At 42.3% G+C, this 23,310-nt stretch overlaps 1 protein-coding gene and 1 pseudogene across 2 annotated transcripts in view; both read left to right on the forward strand.

Moving 5' to 3' along the window:
• The window catches only part of ENTPD3 (ectonucleoside triphosphate diphosphohydrolase 3), a 33,482-nt gene extending 18,492 nt beyond the window's left edge, over nt 1-14,990 (forward strand). For both annotated transcript variants that reach the window (XM_044252424.1, XM_044252423.1), the window contains 6 exons: nt 2,241-2,400; nt 3,441-3,674; nt 9,744-10,016; nt 10,190-10,300; nt 10,705-10,842; nt 13,732-14,990. In XM_044252424.1, coding sequence (XP_044108359.1) covers nt 2,241-2,400; nt 3,441-3,674; nt 9,744-10,016; nt 10,190-10,300; nt 10,705-10,842; nt 13,732-13,968 — 1,153 coding nt within the window. In that variant the 3' untranslated portion in view covers nt 13,969-14,990. The remainder of the gene's footprint in view (nt 1-2,240; nt 2,401-3,440; nt 3,675-9,743; nt 10,017-10,189; nt 10,301-10,704; nt 10,843-13,731) is intronic.
• LOC122911022 lies at nt 3,067-3,189 on the forward strand (annotated as a pseudogene).
• Nucleotides 14,991-23,310: the final 8,320 nt, after the last annotated feature.

Here is a 23,310-nt window from a genome sequence, read left to right on the forward strand (position 1 = left end):
TTCTGCCATAAATGTAGGCTTCAAAAGCTGGGAAATTTTCAGGCTTTATTTTAATACCCAGAAAGAAATCATTCTAAAATGGATTCCCTTCCCCGTTGGTGATTTTCCTGATAACTCTGGAAGAAAGGAAGGTAATATGGAATCTCACGGGGTGTACCTCTAATTATTTAGAAAAGTGAAAATTTTTTTTCGTGTCTGGTCTTTTGATACCTGTGTGCAACCTGCTGGATTGAGTGCAGCCCATATTTATGTGGCTTTTACCCATGTAAACAATGCCACAGGAATCTGCTGGAAAACAGTGGAATTTCTGCACTTCACCCCAGTCAAAGTCTTTAGAGCTATTAGGAAACAAAGAGCTCATTTCACTCAACTAAGAAGATCCTTCTAAATTTGCAAACTTTCAGCCCAGTTGCACTGTCTTTGAGAGCCCGTTCTCTTTTTTTTTTTCTTCCATTTTTGTATTTCCTTGACCTTGAAATAAAAGAAAAATAGTTTTTAAAACATCAAACTTAAATCTACCGAAGGTAGAGGCTGCTCCAAACTTTGAAAATAAGGCTTTAGTCCACAAAGATGACACTCATCCTACCTCAAAGCCACTTTGTCTACGGTGCCAGTAACATAAAATTATATGTGTGGGCATGAGGAAGATACACAGGAGCAAACAAACAGAACCACTTCAACATGATCATTAAAAGAAATCAGGGAGCACCCTCAGTTGGATTGGGCCTTTTCCTTGTGGTTTTTCTCTCCTTGTTTCTATTCCTATGTCCTGGTTGACCAAGCAGAACGTGGGAGAAAGTTGGATTTCTTTGCTCCCTCTTGGAATCTGCAGGGTGTTTCAAAATGATTGTGTTTACCTGAAATAGAAATGATATAGAAATTCCTTCCTTCTTCCTTTTCTTTCTTATGCAGACAAAGCACCCAACTTTTTCTTAATTGCTTTTTCTCTCAGTCCTCCCAGTGAGGAATAATTAAAAGACTTTGTGATTTACAGCCCATGACAAAAACCATGGACTAGGAAGTGCACCACTTGGGAACACAGTGAATGTCTCATTTTAATATATTAAATATTATCTCCTCCTTGTAAAACTTTCTGATGGTGATCCATTCCTTCTAAGGAGCTGGCTGACATTTTAATTGCTAGAAAAGTCAAATGTAAAAAAAGAAATAACGAGAATCCTCTGGGATGGAAGCTGATAAAACTAGGAAAACTCTCTCGAATTATTTTCTGAGCAGTGATAATTTGTTCCAGAATTAGCATGACCCTCTGGTTGTGACGTGGTTCGTTCTTCTTGAGCCAAGAGTGAACTGGTATCCCTGGCTTTCTTTTTTTTTTTTTTTTAAAGACTTTATTTATTTATTTAAAAGACAGAGATCACAAGTAGGCAGAGAGGCAGGCAGAAAGAGAGGAAGGGAAGCAGGCTCCCGGCTGAGCAGAGAGCCCGACGTGGGCCTCGATCCCAGGACCCTGGGATCATGACCTGAGCTGAAGGCAGAGGCTTTAACCCACTGAGCCACCCAGGCACCCCTACCCCTGGCTTTCTTAACCCACTGATGAAAGGGAAAAGAATCTCCCTAGTGAATCTTTTTCTATAAGGTAAAATGGCAGCAAATGAATGTTACAATGCTATATCATTAGGTGACATAGGAATGCTGTGTTGCCACTCTCCTGTGGATCAGCACACTGATGGATTTCAATCCAGTTACAGCCATGATGGCCATCACACCCATCGTGATGAAGCCCTCCCCAGGAGCAAAGCAGGGACTGCAGGAAACTCAATCTTCTTCCTCCCCCCTCCTCCTCAGATCCCCCTTCCTTCTGGACTGCTGAGGGCTCCTTTAGGTGGTGCCCCCAGGAGATTATTATGCTACCCCTATGGCTTCACCAGTCCCCTTTCCGGTGCTGATCTGAGACAGAGCAATGGTAGTTAAGCAGAAGGCTCTTTTGGTTAACTGGTTGTTAGAGAATGGGGTGGGCACCGGTGAGGGAGGAGAGGACAAGGGGTATTTTTACTTGATGCTGTTTTTCTGATTGGCAGTCTGATAGGTAACAAGTGTATCTGCCTTCACCGTTGCCTAGGAGCCTTCAACTTGCAAAAAGGGTTGCCATTTTTGCACACATCTGGAAAATCGTCCCTGCCAGCAGACGGGTGGGGAGGTTTACCTTTTCACCTGAGTGAGGTGACTTTAAGACTCTCTTGTCCACACACTCAGCCTTTTGTGTTCTGTGCCTTGCATAGGTTACAAAATGAAACAGCAGCTAATGAAGTCCTTGCAAGCATCCAAAACTACTTCAAGTCCCAGCCCTTTGATTTTAGGGGTGCTCAAATCATTTCTGGGCAAGAGGAAGGGATATATGGATGGATTACAGCCAACTATTTAATGGGAAATTTCCTGGAGGTGTGTGAAAACAAATGCATGGTTTTTAATCTTGCTCTTTATCTCGTCCTCTGTGGGTGGTCACTTAAAGCAGAGGTGCATGCTGACAGGGGCATCTGTCCTGTGTCAAAGCTATCACATAATGCATTAAGGAAACACCTATAAGACAATAGCTAAGAAAAGACACATTTGGCTGGGGCAGAAACATTGCATCATAAGCAGGACCAAAGCACACAGGAGAGGGAATATCCTCACTTCACTAGCTAATAAGAAATTGGAGGTGGGAAGGATCTAAATCTAAAGCCTATGGGTCTTTTGAAAAGTATCTGGAGAATGACCCTTCCCAAAGTTTCACAGCCCTCTGAAATTTCTGGAGACCTCAGGCTTCCCAAGTCACCCTGTGTCCCCAGGTCCCTTACACTGCAGACTCCACATGCCCTGCCCCTGTTCAAAGGAAAGCCAACTCCAAGAGATAATCACCATGTTACAGAGGGCATAAACCATATCCAGCCCAAGGCCTCGTTTGTTCCCCTTCAGATATACTCTTAAATTTTAATTAATTGCCAACAAGTAATAGTTGGAAATTTCATATAAAAACCACATTTTTAGCTTGTCCTGACCCCCACACACCCCTAAAATTTGGAAGCACTGGTTACAGTGGACTCACATTCCGCATGACAACAACTGGTCTACGGCCATACCACCCTGAAAGCGCCCGATCTCGTCTGATCTCAGAAGCTAAGCAGGGTCGGGCCTGGTTAGTACTTGGATGGGAGACCGCATGACAACAACTGGAACAGAGTGTAGCTCATGTAGTCCCCAATTTGCCACAGTTCCCACCATTTCTCAATTATCTACACCTAATCTTCACTTTCTGTTGCCTGCCCAGTCTCTCAAAGCATTTGAGTTCACCACCCTTGAAATAAAGGAGAGATTTGGCCCCCGAATATTCCCCATGTCATGCTTCTTAGCAATAAGAGAAGGGTCTTGGGTGGAGAGCCTTGGGCAGACAAAGATAGTGCTTCTCAACTCTTCTCTTGCTTCCTTTTCCCACTGTGCAGAAGAACCTGTGGCATATGTGGGTGCATCCAAATGGAGTGGAGACCACAGGTGCCCTGGATTTAGGTGGCGCCTCCACCCAAATATCCTTTGCGGCTGGAGAGAATGTAGGGCTGAACACCAGCCACATCATGAAAGTGTCGCTGTACGGCTATGTGTACACGCTCTACACGCATAGCTTCCAGTGCTATGGCCGGAACGAGGCTGAAAAGAGGTTTCTGGCAATACTCCATCAGGTACCTGAGCCGGGGCGGGGAGGTGGGGGGTCTTGAGGGGAGGGGGCCTTGGCTTCTGGGGCCTGTCCTTTCCACTCCAGTTAGAATGTGGATAGAAACGAGAGCATGTTCCAGTTTACTCGTGGGGGTCCAAGCTCTCTCTCTCTCTGTTGTATTGACCACTTCCAGTGAACTTGAATCTGAGGTCTAGGGGAATTCCAGGGCACCAGATGTTTTGTAAATGACTCAAGACCTGGGATCCCTTTAAGGACACAGACTGTTTTAAACCAATAGCTAAATAAGCCTGGGAATTTTGCAACTCCCCTGACTGCAGAACAAATAATAAAAGTGGTCCCAAGAGAAATACTTGGTGACAGGGGAGAGGACCGAGCCTTCCCGGGGCTCAGCCTCCTTTTAGATGGGCCTATATTGAGCAGGTTTGATGCCCTTTATATGGTGGGATTTTGAGTAACAGAATTGCATCACATTGGTCTGTAGCTCACATGGTAAGTGTTCCACGTCCCAGATGGCTAGTTCAGCCATCCGCTGGAAGGCTGCTACTAAGGTAAACTCAGTGTTAGTGCGGTGTGTGTCAGCAAGCACAGGCTCCATGGATGAGACCCAAGACCCCAAACTCCAGTGATCAGATGACCTCCATCTCAGACATGCATGGCTGAGAAAGGAAAATGAAAGATGAAGGAAAGGGACTTTGACCACCTAGAGGGGCAAGAGAACAACCAGAGGCCACAGATCCTGGCGTTCGGTGGGACCCAGGGGCAGGGGACAAGGGCTGGGTCAGCCTGTGAACATAGTGCACAGCACCATAGGTTAACCCCCACCCCTCCCACCTACTTTGGCAATTAAGGAAGGAAGAGAATGTAGGGCTGAACACCAGCCACATCATGAAAGTGCCTCCCAGCCCCTAACCTGCGGGGAGAAACGGTCTGGCTCACCAAAGTGCCATCAGCAAAACTGACATCTTCAGACTCCTGCATTTACCAGGTTGTCACGCAGGGCTGTGTGTGAGAATTCACTCTCCAGATCTGGCCTGCTCCCCAGAGCTTCTCCTTGAACCTCCCAGGAAAGGTCGGAGCCTCAGTATACATGCATGTGGTGGGCATTGTTGGGAGAGACTGAGCACTGCCTGGGAATGACAGAGTGGGGGACCCTGCAGGCAGCACTTGGGGCTCAACAGACCCAATGCCCACCCCAGACTTAACACCACCTCCACTTCGCCAAACCAAACCCCCACAGGGAACCCCGTCAAGCCTCCCTAGCAGGGTCTCCATAACCACCATTCCTCTTGCTTTCTCACTAACGTATGTCAGCCAGCATGCTTCTTTCCAGGGCAGAAGTTCTGGAAACACCTCTTTTCTCCATCTCCTTTTATTTCTGGCAATGCTTTTAATGCCCCTTCCTCCAGCTCTAGTCCTGATAAGGATGGAGGACAGGGTCTCCTCTGAACTTGAAACAGGTGAAATCATCCTTTTCCCATTGTGAGTGAAGGTCAGAGAAGCTCACTTCCTAAATTTGGCCGTCCCTGAGGAATGTTTGTCTGTGTGGTTTTTATTTTTATAATGATTATTAAAGAGCGATTATCCAAGAATCTGTAATACAGAAGTGAATACTACACCTGTCTTGAGGTCTCACTTGGGTTTGAGAACATAGGTGTGAGCCCAGGCCTGGGCACAGAGGCGGGAAACCCCAGCCTCTACTGTGGCCAGTCAGCTCACAGGGACGGAGGCAGCTCTCCAACTTGCCTGGTAATCTCTGGATGCCTGAGAGGGTGGTTCTGCCCTCAAAGCCTTCTGACTCAGGTGAGGGGAAGGATCCGGGTGTGCTGAGGATCGCCCACAATTGCATGCCCAGACTTGCCTGACCAATACTTTCATGTGCCAAGTAAGTGTTACCAGGCCCCGACTTAGAAGGTTCACAAAGATGACTACATCATGAACGTTACTGCCTGAGTAAATCCTGCCAGTCTGGGTCTGGTTTCCTTACCTGTCGCAGTGTGGTGAGAAGGAATATAACCCTTGCAAACTGTCTTTATGTGAACAAGCCTCCAGTTGGCCCAGCGCTGGAGCCTCGGACAGCCCGTTGGACGCTAGGGACATGTATTAACTATCCTGCCTCCCCTCTTTAAGGAAGTTCTTTCTTTTGTTTGTTTGTTTGTTTGTTTTTTTATTAAAGATTTTATTTATTTATTTGACAGAGAGATCACAAGTAGGCAGAGCAACAGGCAGAGGGAGGGGGGAAGCAGGCTCCCTGCTGAGCAGAGAGCCCAGTGTAGGGCTCTATCCCAGGACCCTGAGATCATGACCTGAGCTGAAGGCAAAGGCTTAACCCACTGAGCCACTCAGGCGCCCCTCTTTTGTTTTTTAAAGTAAGACATTTCGAATGAAAAAATTAGAAAAAGCAAACACAAAAAATATAAATAATAAAACAAAAAACCCTAGAATTAACCACCTTAAACATACTATTGCATTTTCTTCTAGTTCCTTTTTCGTGCACGAGTATGTCTATTTACAAATTTGGCTTCATATGGTATATATAGTTTTATATCCAGCTTTTCCTTTTACCTAACCTAGTATTTCTTTTATCTAAATAATGAGCAATTTCCTATGTTGTTCAATATCCTTTGAAATTATTATTTTTATAGATACATAATATTCCAAGTACTATTATTTAAAAAGAAAAATTGTATTAGTCCTTTTGTTATAAAAGAAAGCACATTTTTATTGTAAAAATGTCAAACTATGCAAAAAAGTATTAAAGCAAAAATGAAAGAATCTCATTCCAACCCAATTCACTAAATGTCTTCACTGTTCACAGATTGATAACGTCATGCTTTTGACTTTCTAGATTGATAGCTAACTTATTTTCTTTACCCTTTAGTATTTCACGGTTTGTCAACCATGGACACCGGGCTATGTCCTGTTTCGCTGCAGCAATAATAGGCCAGTAAAGCTTCTTGTGCATATAACCTTATGAACTGATGATTTTGCTTCCGTGGGATAAAATTGAAGGATAGGTGTATTTTTTATATAATTGGACAAATAGGCAATCTTCCAACAGAATTAAAAAACCACCTTGGGCGTCTGGGTGGGTCATGGTCTCAGGGTCCTGGGACTGAGGCCTGCATCAGGCTCTCTGCTCGGCACCTCCCACCCCCTGCCTGCCTCTCTGCCTACTTGTGACCTCTCTTTCTGTCAAATAAATAAATAAAATCTTAAAAAAAAACAAAAACAGACTCCCACCAACAAAGTTGTAATGACTTTTTGCAACCTGATAATTTCAGGGGTTCTGAGACATCCCACTAATAAGTCCTTGGATAAGGAAGATCTGTTTCTAGATTTCCCGTTCAGTTCATCCATTTCTCCATTCTTGAGCCAATTATTCTAGTTGCAGTGGTTTGTTTTTCTAGTCTCAGACATTAATTCTGAACTTCAAAATCATTTTAAGCAGTAACAGGAAGTTTTTTTTCATTGAAATTATGATGGTAGTTGCATTGACTGAAAATGAATATGGTAAAAAATTAGCTAATCGATGATATTATGAATCCCCATATAGAATTATAAAATATCCTTCCATTTATTTATCCTTGGTTTGTATCTTCCAATAAAACATAGTTTTCATTACTGGTCCTGTACCTTCCTTTTAAATTAGTTTCCTGGTGTGTTCTTTTAATAGTTTCCATCACTATTGAGTATAGTTCCTATCACTATTTTTCCACTTCCATCACTATTGAGTATAGTTCCTATCACTATTTTTCCACTTTTGATGGGATTTATTCTAAGACCAAGTTATGCTTCAGTTTTCCAGTGGACTTTTTTGCCCTCAGTTCTAATGGTTAACCCTTTAGTACCAGTGCCATGCACACACTAAGTTCACGGGAGATTTGTTGAATGTTGAGGGCCTGAGCAACTTGGACCACTGGCAAATTATATTTAAAGAACGACATCACAATCATTCAAACTCCAGAAAGAGTACAGAAATGATCTTTAGGGTCACCTGGGTGGCTTAGTCAGTTAGGCATCTGCCTTCGGCTCAGGCCATGATCCCAGGGTCCTGGAATCAGAGCCCCACATCTGGTTCCACACTCAGCAGGGAGTCTGCTTCTCTCTCGGCTCTTCCCCCTCTTCACGCTTGCCCTTATGCACGCTCGCTCTCTTTCTCTCAAATACATAAATAAAATCTTAAAAAAAAAAAAAGAAATGATCTTTACTGAGCTGCTTTTATGTTCCAAGCCAGAAGTAATTGGTATTATCTTGCTTCTTCTCCAGTCCAAGCCAGAAGCAATTTATTTTATATTAACTATTTAACAAGTACGTCAGATTTGGAGGGGGAAATTAAATACCAGTTGACTGATTTCTACCCCCCCTTAAATCAATATTTCAGCCATAGGGTGACCCTGGTGTGACATGTTACAGTAGACACAGCAATTTTTGAAAATCATGGATTTTTTCATACCACTGAGGCAGAAAGAAGCCTCTTTTCTGCCTCCACAGAGTCAGTCACATTAAGACATTCTAGAGGATAGTCATTAGAGTTACATTGGATCAGTGTTGGACTTCCGTAGGCTTATGTGTGGAGTCCTGTCACTGGCCTTTGTTAAATGATTCATTACTTCATTGTGTATCTCAATTTCCTACATCAATAAATTGAAAGACTTAGAATAAGTATTGTCCAAGTCAAGACTTTACAGCAGGAGATGCTTAGTGGCTTTGAAATTGGACAGAGTTCAAATCCAGTTCCCTGGAAAAGGGAGTCCATAAATAGAACCAAACATGCTTTGGGATTTAGCATAAGATAAGAAGATTTTTCATCAGTGCATAAAATATTGGATAGTCATTTGAAAGAAATAAAGTCAGATTCCCTACTATAATTTTTACACCAAATAAATTACAAATCGATCAAAGATTTATATGTAACAAAAATACTTGTTGCAGCCTTGTTTATAATGGCAGAATGATTGGAAACCATCTAAATATTCATATGCATATTTCTTATCTAAGGAATCTCCTCTGTAGTTTATTGGTACAGTGGAATGCTATGCAGCCTCTTAAAAGAAGAGGCTTTTATATGTACAACAGGAAAGATGAGAAAGGTATATATATATATATATATATATATATATATATATTTTAAGATTTTATTTATTTAGTCAGAGAGAGTGCAAGCACAAGCAAGCAAAGTGGTAGGCAGAGGCAGAGAGAGAATCAGGCTCCTTGCTGAGCAAGGATCCCGATGTGGAACTCGATCCCAGGAGCCTGGGATCATAACCTGAGCTAAAAGCAGTGGCTTAACCGACTGAGACAGAAAGGTATATTTTTAAGTAAGAAAAACAAGGGGCATAACTGTGGATAGAGTAGTACCATTTATTGTTTTTAGAAAAAGGAAGAGGGAGAAGAAAAGATATTTGCATATGCATACAAGAAGTATCTCTGGCAGGAAATCACAAAATTTGGCAATCATGGTTACTTCTAGGGAAGGGATCTGGTGGCTAGAAGTAGTTGGGAGGGAACCTTAATTTTCATAATACACCTATTGGTAACCTTTTGGATTATTTTCTTAGGTGGATAGGTGATACTCTATTAAAAATGATCAATTAATCTAGGGGACACCTGAGTGGCTCAGTTGGTTGAGCAACTGCCTTCAGCTCAGTTCATGATCCTGGAGTTAAGATCAAATCCCACATCAGGTTCCCCACTGAGTGGGGAGTCTGCTTCACCTCTGACCCTCCCCCCCATTCTCTCCCTCTCAAATAAATAAATAAAATCTTCTTAAAATGATCAATTAATCTAAGCATGTCTTGTTTTCCCATCCAAATGGATTTCATAAAACCTGCTTCCCAGGACTGTCTTAAGGGGTGGGTCAGATAATGTGAATGAGGACCTGGCATCATGCTCAGTGCAGGTTCACCCACCCCCACTGGAGCTGCCTTCAAGTGCACACTGACATAAAATGGCATGTTTTCCATCCATGTCTCTATTGGCATGGGAGGGTAGCTATTGTAAGGATTTGCAAGAGGGAAACACTTTGGCCCTCCACAGAAGAGTGGTTTCTGACACCTCCCTCTTGTACCCACAGAATTCTCCCACCAAAACCAGTATCATCAACCCCTGTTACCCTCGGAATTATGTCACTACCCTCACTGGGGGCTACATATTTGACAGCCTGTGCACAGCAGACCTGAGACCTGGAAATTACGACTCTGATGACGTCATCACTTTTGAAGGAACTGGGGACCCATCACTGTGTAGGGAAAAGGTGGCTTTCCTGTTTGACTTCAAAGCTTGCCATGACCAAGAAGACTGTTCCTTTGATGGGGTTTATCAGCCAAAAGTTAAAGGGGCATTTGTGGTAAGAGCAAAAACCACCAAAAGTTTCCCTTTCTCCCCCATTGAATATTTAGCTTCCCCCTTTCTGATTCTCTTCTGTTGCCCTGTTTGCCCACTTTCTTATTCCCCACCCCAAAAGCTCCATAATGTATCCCGTTCTGAGAACTGACTTCCTTCTCCGCAACCCCCTTCCAGGCTTTTGCAGGATTCTACTACACAGCAAGTGCTTTCAATCTTTCGGGGAGCTTTTCCCTGAACGCCTTCAACTCAAGCACCTGGGATTTCTGCTCAGAGAGTTGGAGTCAGGTCAGTATTTAAAGGGAAAGGGGCAACATCCCCCGTACAACACAGTGAGCGGAGCCAACACAGTGAGCGGAGCCAAGTGTATTTCATTTGTGTGTGGGTGTGTGTGTGTTCCAAGTTTGGGCTTTATGCTGTTGTGCTTCCACAACATCCACAAAATGGGGTAATAAGGGAACCTGCCTTGTACCCGCATTGTGGATGAATGTTCTGACCACAGGCGCAATGGTTACGACAGCAGGTGGTGTACCCCATACTGCAGAAGGGTATTTTCATTATGATGCGATACAATTGGATTGTTTTATGGTGATGGTATTATGAAATTCTACAGGATGAGATTCTTTAAAATGTGTTCTGAAACACGTGTTGCCAAATATGCCTGCCTCATCTGTTTGGAACCTCCTCCTCAGCTCCCGCTGCTGCTCCCCAGGTTTGATGAGGTGTATGCCCGCTCCTACTGCTTCTCAGCCCACTATATCTACCACTTGCTTGTGAATGGATACAGATTCACCGAGGAGACCTGGCCCCAAATACATTTTAAAAAAGAAGTAAGTCAAGGCTCAGGTTGTTTTCTCCTCTTCCTCTCTAAAGGTTTGTGTATAGGTGCAGAAGAAATGTAGACGTTCGGAGGGTATTGGTGATTTCAGTTTGCTGGGGGGAAGCTGGAGAGACTGGGATCCCTTGTGAGCTTTCCAGAAGGGATGGTGGAGAATCCAGAGGAGGTGTCCCTGGGGGACCCTTCCACATGGGGGGAGGGATCAGAGGCCAAGAACTCACAGACCCTGAGCTCCTCGAGCACAGGACCTGTCTCATTACCTTCAGCACAGGAGTGAGAACCTAGAAGGTGTTTACTGAATGTTTGTTGAGTGTATGAATAAATATTTTAAGGATCAGACTTATCATCAGGAAAAGAAACTTTAAATAGGGCAGTGATTCTTTAAGAGGCTGGTAACTAACTGCTCTCCATTTTACACAGATGTCAGGGTAGCAGAGAGTATGAGGGATTTACAACAGCATGAAGTAAGGAATGTGTCTGAGGTCACTGGACCTGGTCAAGTGTCCAGGATGGCCTGAAGCTAGAATCCCCAGGTGTCACCAGGTGGCTCTTTGGCCAGTCACCTGCCAGGCTTCGTTTTCAGGAAAGACTCAGCCTTGCTGATATGAACCCAACCTAAGTTCCCCAGTTTCAGGGAGAATTTTCTCATCTCAGGAATAGCTGATATAAAGCCTGGAGTCCGTCTGTTTGATATTAGCTTTAGCAATAATTAGATTAAACCAATCAATAGCCAGCATTAGGCCTGTGACTGTCTACTTTTACATAAATAAAATTGAGTCATCTACAAAAAGCTAAGGCTGTCTGGAGACATACAAGGACTCTTGGTGGCATGTACTTTCTAAGCTTTGCTTCTTAATGAATCTAATTAGCAGGAAAGTACATTATGCGAACAGAAAGTGATGTTCCCTTGGATACCAGTTTGGATGGATACAGAATTCCAGCTTTCAAATCCTTTTCCTTTATTCATAAAGAAGTTTATATACAGCCAAATTGGTATTCAAACATGAAGGCATAAAAAGACTTAGAAGATTTGCTACATAGGGTTGCCAAAAATATTTTTGGAGGAAAAAAAATCAAATAAGAAGAGGAATAAATCCTGGAAATGTTATAAAAATATAGGCAGGAAGAATAAATGATGTGGTGGCTTAAAATGTGTATTTTTAAAAAGGAAAAAGAAAACTTAGACTAAAGAAAAGTAAAAGATTCCATCCATAACAACCCAAAATTCGAGTATATCTGATATCCAGTGTGAAGGGAGCAGGGTCATAAGAGGGGCCTAAAATGCTCCTCTTGGAAAGGCAGACTTTATTTATATAACATTTTTAAGGCAAGAAAAGAAAAAATAAAGAAAAAGGAAAGGAGCATCAATTAAAAGTTTTAAACTAAGATATAAGAAAGAAGTAGTCCAAATATATCCATAATCACAATAATCATAATTGGACTAAACCTACCAGTTATAAGACAGATATTGTCAGATTGGATTTTTAAAAATCAAGTATATGTTGTTTGTAAGAGAAACCCTTATGTGTTAAGGGTAAGGACATGGAAAGTTTGAAAATTAAAAAAAAAAAAAATTAGGAACACCTGGGTGGCTCGGTCAGTTAAGTGTCTGCCTTCGGCTCAGGTCATGATCTCAGGGTCCTGGGACTGAGCCCCACATAGGGTTCCCTGCTCAGCCGGGACCCTGCTTCTCCCTCTCCCACTTCCCTGCTTGTGTTCTCTCGCTGTCTGTCAAATAAATAAATAAAATCTTTTTTCTTTTAAGATTTTTATTTAATTATTTTTTATTAATTTGACAGACAGATCACAAGTAGGCAGAGAGGCAGGCAGAGAGAGAGGAAGGAAAGCAGGCTCCCTGCGGAGCAGAGAGCTGATGTGGGGCCTGATCCCCAGGATCCTAGGATCATGACTTGAACCGAAGGCAGAGGCTTTAACCCACTGAGCCACCCAGGCGCCCCATAAATAAAATCTTTTTAAAAACTTCATATATATATGTATATACATATATACATATATACATATATATATAAATAAAATTTAAAAATTAGCTACTGGTGATATACTACCCAAAAGAAACAGTATAGCTAATATTTAAAAATTTCACTATAGCTATTTATTTTTTTTTAAAAGATTTTATTTATTTATTTGACAGAGCGAGATCACAAGCAGGCAGAGAGGCAGGCAGAGAGAGAGGAGGAAGCAGGCTCCCTGCCGAGCAGAGAGCCCGATGCGGGCCTCGATCCCAGGACCCTGAGATCACGACCCGAGCCGAAGGCAGCGGCTTAACCCACTGAGCCACCCAGGTGCCCTCACTATAGCTATTTAATATTGACCAAATAGTCTTTAAAATAAGGATCATGCAAGATACAGAGGAGTACAACATAATGATAGAGAGTTACTTCTGAAGATTATAAATTTGAAACTTTTTTGTATCTAATAAAACAGCCTCAAAACAAGGAAGCAAAAACTGATGGAATTTACATAAGAAATTGACAAAGTCTGTTTCTTATTTAGACTGACTCCTGTGCTTAGAAACTGGTCCTGGGTTCGGTAAACTGCTTGTTACCCTCTTTCTTTAGCCACAGACACTTTTGTACTGGACAGTAGAAAAACTCCCACTGTTATTAACTGTGCCATCATCCCACTTGGCTGTTGTGAGGTTGACGAGGCTGTGAGGACTTCAGCGGTTTTTCCACAGTGCTGAGTGTAGGGCCTCAGTGACCTGGAATCTAGCCCAATCTCTGCAGGGTTGAACTTGGACAAGTCTTTGACCTTGGGCCACAGTTTCTGGTGGGTGTTTCATGAGGATGACAGTGGTGTATGTGTGTTATTCCTGCCTGGGGCCCTACCCTGAGAACTAAGCCATCTTTCTACCACACAGGTGGGGAACAGCAGCATAGCCTGGTCTCTGGGCTACATGCTCAGCCTGACCAACCAGATCCCAGCCGAAAGCCCCCTGATCCGCCTGCCCATGGACCCGCCTGCCTTTATGGGCATCCTTGCCTTCTTCACAGCAGTGGCCTTACTGTGTCTGGCATTTCTGGTGTACCTGTATGCTTTGTCCAGGAAGCAGAGGCACTCCCAGCATGCCTTCGACCACACAGTGGATTCTGAGTGAGCTTTGTGAAGCAGCTTCCAGAGCCTGAGGGCTGCCCAGAACCAGCCTGGGCAGCACCAGACAATGCAAGCGAAATATCCACCTTCGGGAAATGCACCTAAAGTCAAATACCTAGGTCCTATGCCTCTCCAAGTCTGATTTATGCCAGAGCACCTCTTGGGGAGTCCCCCAACTGTTCTGGGTACGTTGCTTCACCAAAGACCTACTGCCCACTTGCTGACCTGTTGGGGAACTAAGAAGAGACCTCCCTTCAAGGTCAGATTCTTTATTCCAAGTGCCCTAGAGGAACAGTGAGTTGAGACTATGACAGTTTGATGTTGAAGCATTGACCTCAGGGCTCAGTTTGCATTTTCCCTTCCTCAGAAATGTCATATGCCTCCTGGCAAGTTTGGAAGCTGGCAGGCGGCCATTAAACATTTAACACAGTTAGATATGTTGCATTATGGCTTCCTCCCATTGATTCTTAACTCAAGACTTGGCAATCCCATAAGCATTGAGCTCCCTCAGACTAGTAGAATAGAGTATTTGGGGGAGAAGTTTTCTTTACTGCCATGACAGTGGCCATGGCCAGGCTGTATCTTACAGGCAGAACCTGAAGGACAGAGACACACAGAAAATCTCCCTGGAAACTGCAGTCCATTTCCAGAGTGGAATTCACACTCAGGGCCCTGGTCAGAAGATTGCAGCCTATGTATATGTCTTAATTCCCACCTGCCTTTCACATGGCTGGGTCCTCTTATAAAACTCCTAGTGAGGCTATCATGTATTAGATCTTTTTGCCTTTGCTAAGCTTTTGCTTAGGACTGTTTCTCCACTGACAGCGTGGTGTGTATGTTTTGCCCACTGTTCCCACAAGTGTACTTGATGCCGTCCTGAGATAGCCTTGCTTACCACATTCTACGTATGATGAGAAAGAACTCCAGCAAGTCCAATGGCGACAAACTAAAAATCAACATTATTTGAGATTGTTGTTGGTTAGCTGAATATGGAATAAAGGACTCTTGTTTTGTTTTGACTTGAAATGTGTGTGTTTGTTACCTTGCAAACAGTACTTTTTCTCCTAAGGACCCAAGGTGGTATTTATGAGAGTAAGTTCTTAAAATGAGGAAAAATTTCTTAGGAAATCTATCCTAGTGAACTAAGAAAATGATGCATTAATCACCTTTATTCCAGAGAAGTAAAAGTACTTCACTTTGATAAAACTGTGGCTCCTTGAGATAATTGATTCAAACATTTCTGTATTTTATCTGACATTCAAAACTTCTGTGAGGCTACAACCTGCCACTCAGATCTTGATTCCCAGCCAGAATGGCTGCTTCCTTCCCAAAATGCACCGTTGCTCACGCAGTTCTCCCTACCCTGCCTGTGGGACATCCTCCCAAACATCCAAGTAACGCATATTTCTCAAGGCCGAATTTAGCTCTGCTTCTTCCACAAAGCCTTCCTTACACACACACACACACACACAAACACACACACACACACACACACACGAAATGATCTACTGGACCACATTTTAAAAACTAGTGAGGAATAGGGGTACCTGGGTGTCTCAGTCATTAAGCACCTGCCTTTAGCTCAGGTCATGATTCCAGGGTCCTGGGATTGAGCCCTGCATCAGGCTCCCTGCTCCATAGAAAGGCTGCTTCTCCCTCTCCTGCTCCCCCTGCTTGTGTTCCATCTCTCTCTCACTCTCTCTGTGTCAAATAAATAAATAAAATCTTTTTTTTAAAAAAAAACTATTAGGAATAAAATACATACATAGATACTAGTTAGGTAAACTCTTATTTATCTTGTGTGTACATATGGCTTATTTCTAAAATAGATAGTAGGCTACTTAAGGACAAATCCGTTTTGAATTCCATTCATCTTCATTCATTCAACAAAATTCTAAGAAATACCTACTATGGGCCTAACACCTTGCCACATGTGATCTTGGATTTGGGTAAGTGACTGTGATATATTCAACATATTTGTTGATTAATGTTACCTCCATAAAGGACAGAAGGGTGGACAATAAAGTATGGAGAAATCAGATAAAAATAGCATCCAAATCACTAAGAGTTTGCATGAAAAAACAGATATGTCTGTGCAGGGAAGAGGGCCAAGATTCCATGAGGGCAAGTCATAGTCAATGTTGTTAGCTGATTCGGGAACTTGGAATGAGCTGATGAAGTATTTTGGGTTTTCTTTTTTTTTTTTTTTTAATTTTTTTTTTTAAGATTTTTTTAATTTTATTTATTTGAGAGAGAGAGAATGAGCGAGGAGAAGGTCAGAGGGAGAAGCAGACTCCCCATGGAGCTGGGAGCCCGATGTGGGACTCGATCCCGGGACTCTATTTTGGGTTTTCTAACATATATCAAAGAATTCTTACAAATAGATCATTGTGAAATCTGCAGGCAAAGTAACATATCTAGTAAGACTATGGTAAGCAGAAGTCTAACATGGTCCCCATGACCTTGCCCCCTAGGGTTACTGGAGAGATTATGTCATTACATGGCGAAAGGGATTTGCTGGTGTAATCACCAATCAGCTGTCCTTAAAATGGAGAGATTATTGAAGTAGGCTTTTTCTCCTCATATGAACTCTTTTTAAAGGCAGAGGATTTGCTCCAGAAGTCAGATTCAAAGCATGAGAAAGATTCTTTTTCAAAGATTTTATTTATTTGAGAGAGAATGAGAAAGAGCATGAGAGGGGAGAATGTCAGAGGGAGAAGCAGACTCCCTGTGGAGTTGGAAGCCCAGTGTGGGACTCAATCCCGGGACTCCAGGATCATGAGCTGATCTGAAGGCAGTTGCTTAACCAACTGAGCCACCCAAGCGCCCGCATGAGAAGTACTTGACGTTCTGTTCCTAACTTGAAGAAGTAGTCCAAATATATCAATAGGAGGAGGCCAGGCATAAGAGAATCCAAGAATGGCCTTGAGGAACTAAGAGAAACCCTTGGCTGACAGCCTGCAAGAAAGCAGGAGCCTCAGTCCTCCAACTGTAAGCAACTGTGTTCTGCCAGCAACTTGCATAAACTTGAAAGCACTGTTACCCTGAAGTTCCAATTAAGAGCTCTACCAGGGGGACACCTGGGTGGCTCAGCTGGTTAGGCAGCTGCCTTCAGCTCGGGTCATGATCCCAGGGTCCTGGGATCGAGTCCCACATTGGGCTCCTTGCTTGGCGGGGAGCCTGCTTCTCCCTCTGCCTCTGCCTGCTACTCTGTCTGCCTGTGCTCGCTCTGGCTCCTCTCTCTCTCTCTCTGAAAAATAAATAAATAAATCCTTAAAAAAAAAAAAAAAAGCTCCACCAGGTTTAACCCATGGATTTCAGCCTTTTGAGACCCTAAGCAGAGAACCCAGTTGAGCCCACCCAGACTTCTGACCTCTAGAACTGGAACGTAATACGTGGGTCACTAAGATTATGGCAATTTGTTAAATAGCCAATAGAAAATTAACACTACAGAACCCAGGCCCCAAGCCTTCAACCAAAACAAGCGCTTCCATTTGAAATAAGAGGAAAGATAAAAGTGGTGAGGTATCACAAATTGTGTCTTTTCCTTACAATGACCACAAAGGAAAGGCATGGGCTCAGAGATAAAATAACTTGCCAACATCACCCAGCTAGGAAGCGTTTTTGGAGGTGGAGACTGTGAGTTGAGATTCTGGTCTGGTTGACATTATTATGTCTGTGACATTTCCTGTCGCAGGAAAAGGCAGTATCATATGGCAGATGGGAGTTTGGCTTTAGAATGATATTCACATGCAGAGACTTGATTTATGACACAGGTGTCATGTCAGAGCAGCAAGAAAGATTTGGGACAACTGGATTTTCATACAGAAAAAAAGGAAATTTCAATCCCCTTCCTCACACCCTTTTCAAAATTTACTTGAGGTCAAACACCTAAGTGTGAAAGATAAACGCACAAAGCTTTTAGAACAGAAAGGAGGAGAAAAATTTTAAGATCTTGAATAAAGGAAGGGTTCCTTAAGCATTACACAAAATGCATGAACCATAAAAGAATATGTGATACATTCGATTACACTAAAATTAAGAACTTCTGATCCTCAAAAAACACCATTATTAAGAGTGAAAAGACAAACCACAGAGTAGAAGGAGGTATTTGCAACATACATAACTGATAAGGGACTGGTTTCCAAATTATATGGAGATTTCCTACAAATCAGTGAGAAAAAGGCAAGAGATCTAATTTTCCTAAATGGGAAAGAGCAGTGAAAACCATTTTACAAAAAGGAGAAATCTAACTGTCCAATAAATATAGAAAGGTGCTCAACCTTATTCATAGGTCAGGGCAATGCATATTAAAACCATGATAAATTGGGGCGCCTGGGTGGCTCAGTGGGTTAAGCCACTGCCTTTGGCTCAGGTCATGATCTTGGGGTCCTGGGATTGAGCCCCGCATCGGACTTTCTGCTCAGCGGGGAGCCTGCTTCCTCCTCTCTCTCTGCCTGCCTCTCTGCCTACTTGTGATCTCTCTCTGTCAAATAAATAAATAAAATCTTTTTAAAATAAATAAATAAAAATTAAAAATAAATAAAAAATAAAATTAAAAAAACCATGATAAATTAATATAATATACCCATTGTTTGACAAAACTAAATAACAGCACATGTGGGTGTGGAACAACTGGAACTCTGGTGCAATGCTGGGATGGGGATATAATTTAATGTAACCATTCTGGAAAACTGATATTACTAAAAAAGTTGAAGATATGCATACCAAATGACTCAAAAATTCCAGTCTGAGGTATATACCATAGACCTACATATTCTAATGTACAACAGGCTACATGCCTAAGGATGTTTTTACCAGATACCTATCACATAAAATGGTAGGGTATATAGTGATATATCTGTACTAGAAAATACCATACAGCATGAGAACAAAAGAACTGCAAATCTATGCTCAAACAGATAGATCTTGCCAAGGTGACATTGAGGGTAAAAGGCAAGTCACAAAAAATACATAAACGTATAATTCCATTTATACCAAGTTTTAAAATAGGCAAAACTAAACAAGGCAAGCAAGGAAATTATTACTCTTAAATTTGAGGGTAGATGGAGATAGTGTTTGGAAACAGATACTTGAGTGTCTTCATGTGCTAGGGCTACCATGACAAAGTACCGTAGACCAGGTGGCTCAAACAATCCATATTTATTTTCTGACAGTTCTAGAAGCAAGGAAGCCTGAGACCAAGGTGCCAGCCAATTCAATGCTTGGTGAGAGCCTTCTTTCTGGCTTGTAGATGGCCCACCTTCTTCCTGAGACTCCCCTTGGCCTTTCTTCTGTGCTTGTGTGGGGAGAAAGACAGTGAGATCTCTGGTATCTGCTCTTTTGAGGGCACCAATCCCAACATGAGGGTCTGACCCTCAGGGCTTCATCTCACCCTAATTACTGCCTAAGGACCCATTTCCAAATACCATCACAGTGAGGGTTAGGATTCGATATATGAATATTGGGGGATACAAACATTTGGTCCATAACAACAGGATTTCTGGGATGACAAGAATGTTCTATCACTAACCAGCAGTTATAGGTGTTCCCTTTTTCCAAACAAGTATACGCTTTGTGTATGTTTTATATGACATTTAAAAAATAAAATTATAGGGGCACCTGGGTGGCTCAGTCAGTTTAAGTGTCTATCATCAGGTCGGATCTATCCCAGAGTCCCAGGATAGAGCTCCAAGTCAGGCTCCCTGCTAATTAGGGAGTCTGCTTCTCCCTCTCCTTCTGCTCCTGCTCATGCTCTCTCACTCTTTTAAATAAATAAATAAATAAATAAATAAATAAACAAATAAAATATTTTTAAAATTTTAAAAATAATTTCTGTGCATTGATTTTATATCCTGACACTTTACTAAATTCCTGTACAAGTTCTAGCAGATTTGGAGTGGAGTCTTTTGGGTTTTCCACATTAGGTGTCATATGATCTAGTGATAGTTTGACTTCTTTGCCAATTTGGATGCCTTTAATTTCTTTTTGTTGTCTGATTGCTGAGGCTAGGAATTCTAGTACTATTGTTGAATAGCAGTGGTGATAATGGACATCCCCGTCGTGTTCCTGACCTTAGCAGAAAAGCTCTCAGTTTTTCTCCATTGAGAATGATATTCGCAGTGGGTTTTTCATAGATGGCTTTGAAAGTATTGAGGTATGTGCCCTCTATCCCTATCATACGATCTCCCTGTTATGAAGAATTTGAGAGGCAACATGGGAGGTTTGGGGGTAGGGAAGAAAACAATGAAACAAGATGGGATTGGGAGTGAGACAAACCATAAGAGATTCTTAATCTCACAAAACAAACTGAGGGTTGCTGGGGGGAGGGAGGGAGAGAGGGAGAAGGTGGTTGGGTTATGGACATTGGGGAGGGTATGTGATCTGGTGAGTGCTGTGAAGTGTGTAAGCCTCATGATTCACAGACCTGGGGCTATTATTAGCCCCAGTACCCCTGGGGCTAATAATACATTATATGTTAATAAAAAATTTAAATTTTTTTTAAAAAGACACTAAAAAATGTTTTTAATAAAATTATAGATCTAGGTTAACTCAAAGACTTTCTACCTTTATGATCTTCATAAAGCCTTTCAATTTCTTTGAGCCCTGATTTCCTCATATAGAAAATAAGGATAATACCTACCTCATGGGATGGATATAAGAAAAGAGAAAATTTAACACATAGCCAGTGCCTGGCACAGAGTATAGCCAATGAATACAAGTTTAAAAAGTATTTCTTTCACCCATTTACGTATTTGTTCATTCACTCACCATACATTTTCCAGAAGTCTACCAGCTGCTGAATGCTGGGCTGTGACTGAGGTTGTAGGAGAAACCAAACTTCTTTCCTCAGGAAACACAGGAGATAGGAGGCCCTCTGCTGGCACCAAGGAGAAAATCCTTCCCAAACTTTGTTTTCCCTCCCCAAGTAAAGAAACTGGAAAAAAAAAAAAAAAAAAAATCTGTAGTTCCAAAATATTTTTAGTATTGGGGTGCCTAAGAGGCTCAGTCATTAAGCATCTGCCTTCAGCTCAGTTGTGATCCTGGCGTCCTGAGATTGAGCCCCACATGGGGCTCCTTGCTCAGCAGGAAGCCTGCTTCTCCCTTTCCCACTCCCCCGCTTGTGTTCCCTTTCTTGCTGTCTCTCTCTCTCTCTCAGTCAAATAAATAAATAAAATCTTTTTTTTTAAAAATTTATTTATTGGGGCGCCTGGGTGGCTCAGTGGGTTAAAGCCGCTGCCTTCGGCTCAGGTCATGATCCCAGGGGCCTGGGATGGAGCCCCGCGTCGGGCTCTCTGCTCCGCGGGAAGCCTGCTTCCTTCCCTCTCTCTGCCGGCCTCTCTGCCTACTTGTGATTCCTCTCTCTCCGTCAAATAAATAAAATCTTTAAAAAAAAAAATTTTGAGAAAAAAAAAATTTATTTATTTATTTGACAGACAGAGATCACAAGTAGGCAGAGTGGCAGGCAGAGAGAGAGGAGGAAGCAGGCTCCCCACTGGGCAGAGAGCCCGACGCGGGGCTCGATCCCAGGACCCTGAGCCAAAGGCAGAGGCTTAACCCACTGAGCCACCCAGGCGCTCCATAAATAAGATCTTAAAAAAAAATTTTAGTATTCTAAAGTAATGTGACAACTGGAGGTCTGAACATTTGATAATACCAAGGAATTGCTTTTAAATTTTGTTCAGGTAAGATGATGGAATTGTGGGGGTTTTTTGTTTATTTTTCAAGAATCCTTACTATTTAGATACTTGCTAAACTATTTCCAGATGAAATGATATGTCTGGTGTATCAGTCAGGGTTTATCCAGAGAAGGAGAGCCAGTAGGAGATTGTGGGGGTGAAGGCAAGTCTGAAATCCACAGGGCAGGCTGTCAGGAAGGGCAGGCTGGAATTCCAGGGCTTGAGCTAACACTTCCATACACAAGTGGGGAAGTCAGCCATTTAATTACCTGGTGGTAGAGAATTCTAAGCAAAGGACAAAGTATGTGCAAAGACTAAATGTGGAATTTCTTCTTGCTCAGGGAAGCCCTGGTTCTGTTCTTAAATAAGGGCTTCCAACTAATTTAATCTGGTTCACCAAGATTATCTAGAATAATCTCCTTTACTCAAAAACATCTGATTATGGGCTTTAATCACATCTACAAACCTTCACAGCAAGACCTAGATTAGTGAATAACTAGGGTCTGTACCCTAGCCAAGTTCACACATCAAATTGACCAACACATCTGTGAGTAGATGGAATAGAGCTGGCACACGGTTTGATAGTCCTTAAGACTGGGGTGATAGGTACAAGGGAGGTTCATTATATTATTCTGTCTGCTTTCGACTTCTGCCTGTCTGTACTTCATAATTGTCTACAGTTAAAAGGTTTTAAATATACTTTTAAAAATCCTCAGAAACTCACTGCTTTGTATTTCATATGTTTCTTTCTGGATCTTTTTCTCTTATACATACTTACATAGCTAAGATCATACTGGAGTTACTATACCTTACCTCTTTAATTGTGTTATACCATTAGCACCTTCACACTTCATTAAAATTCTTCCCAAATATCAAGCAAAATTATTATGAACTCAGACTCTGACACCACACAAACCTGGTTCAAATCCCAGTTCTGCTGTTCATTGTTGAGTGATCTTGACCTAAACTTCCTAGGCTCCCTATGACTCAGGTTTTTTAAATAGAATCATTCAACGCATTCACTGATATTAATTGAATTTATCCTCTGAGTCAGCTCATTTTCTAGGTGCTGTGGCTATACCAATGAACAAAGCAGACAAAATCCTTGTCTTGATGCAGCTGACATTCTAGTGGGGGAAACAGATACTAAGAAACTACATAATGCACAAGGGTTGGTAACTAATCCAGAGAAAAATAAAGCAGGGTGAGGGGAATAGAGAGTTCCAGAAGCAGGAAATGGGGATTGCTACTTTGTATAAATAGTCCAGAAACATCTTTTCTGATGAGATGACACTTGAAGAAAGTGAAGGAATCAGTTGTTTGAATATCTGGTGGAAGAGCATTCTAAGCAAAGAATACAGTGTGTGCAAAGGGCCTGGGGTAGGAACATTTCAAGATACAGAGAGGAGGCCGGTGTGGTTGGAGTGGAAGGAACTAGAAGATGTAGGAAATGAAGTCAGAGAATTAACAGGAAGTAGACAGAATAAGAGGGAGCCACTGGAGGGTCTGGACAAAGGAAGGATATCTGGCTTCTGTTTTAAATGGTCTACTCTCTAGTTGCAGTGAGAAAAATAACATGAAGTATACAGGGCAAAACCAGAAAAACTAATTGGTAGGCATTTAGAATCATCCAGAGGAGAGGTATTGGTAGCTTGGACTGAAAGGTA

This window comes from Neovison vison, chromosome 6, assembly GCF_020171115.1.
Source record: "Neovison vison isolate M4711 chromosome 6, ASM_NN_V1, whole genome shotgun sequence".
NCBI classification, from domain to species: Eukaryota; Metazoa; Chordata; class Mammalia; order Carnivora; family Mustelidae; genus Neogale; species Neogale vison.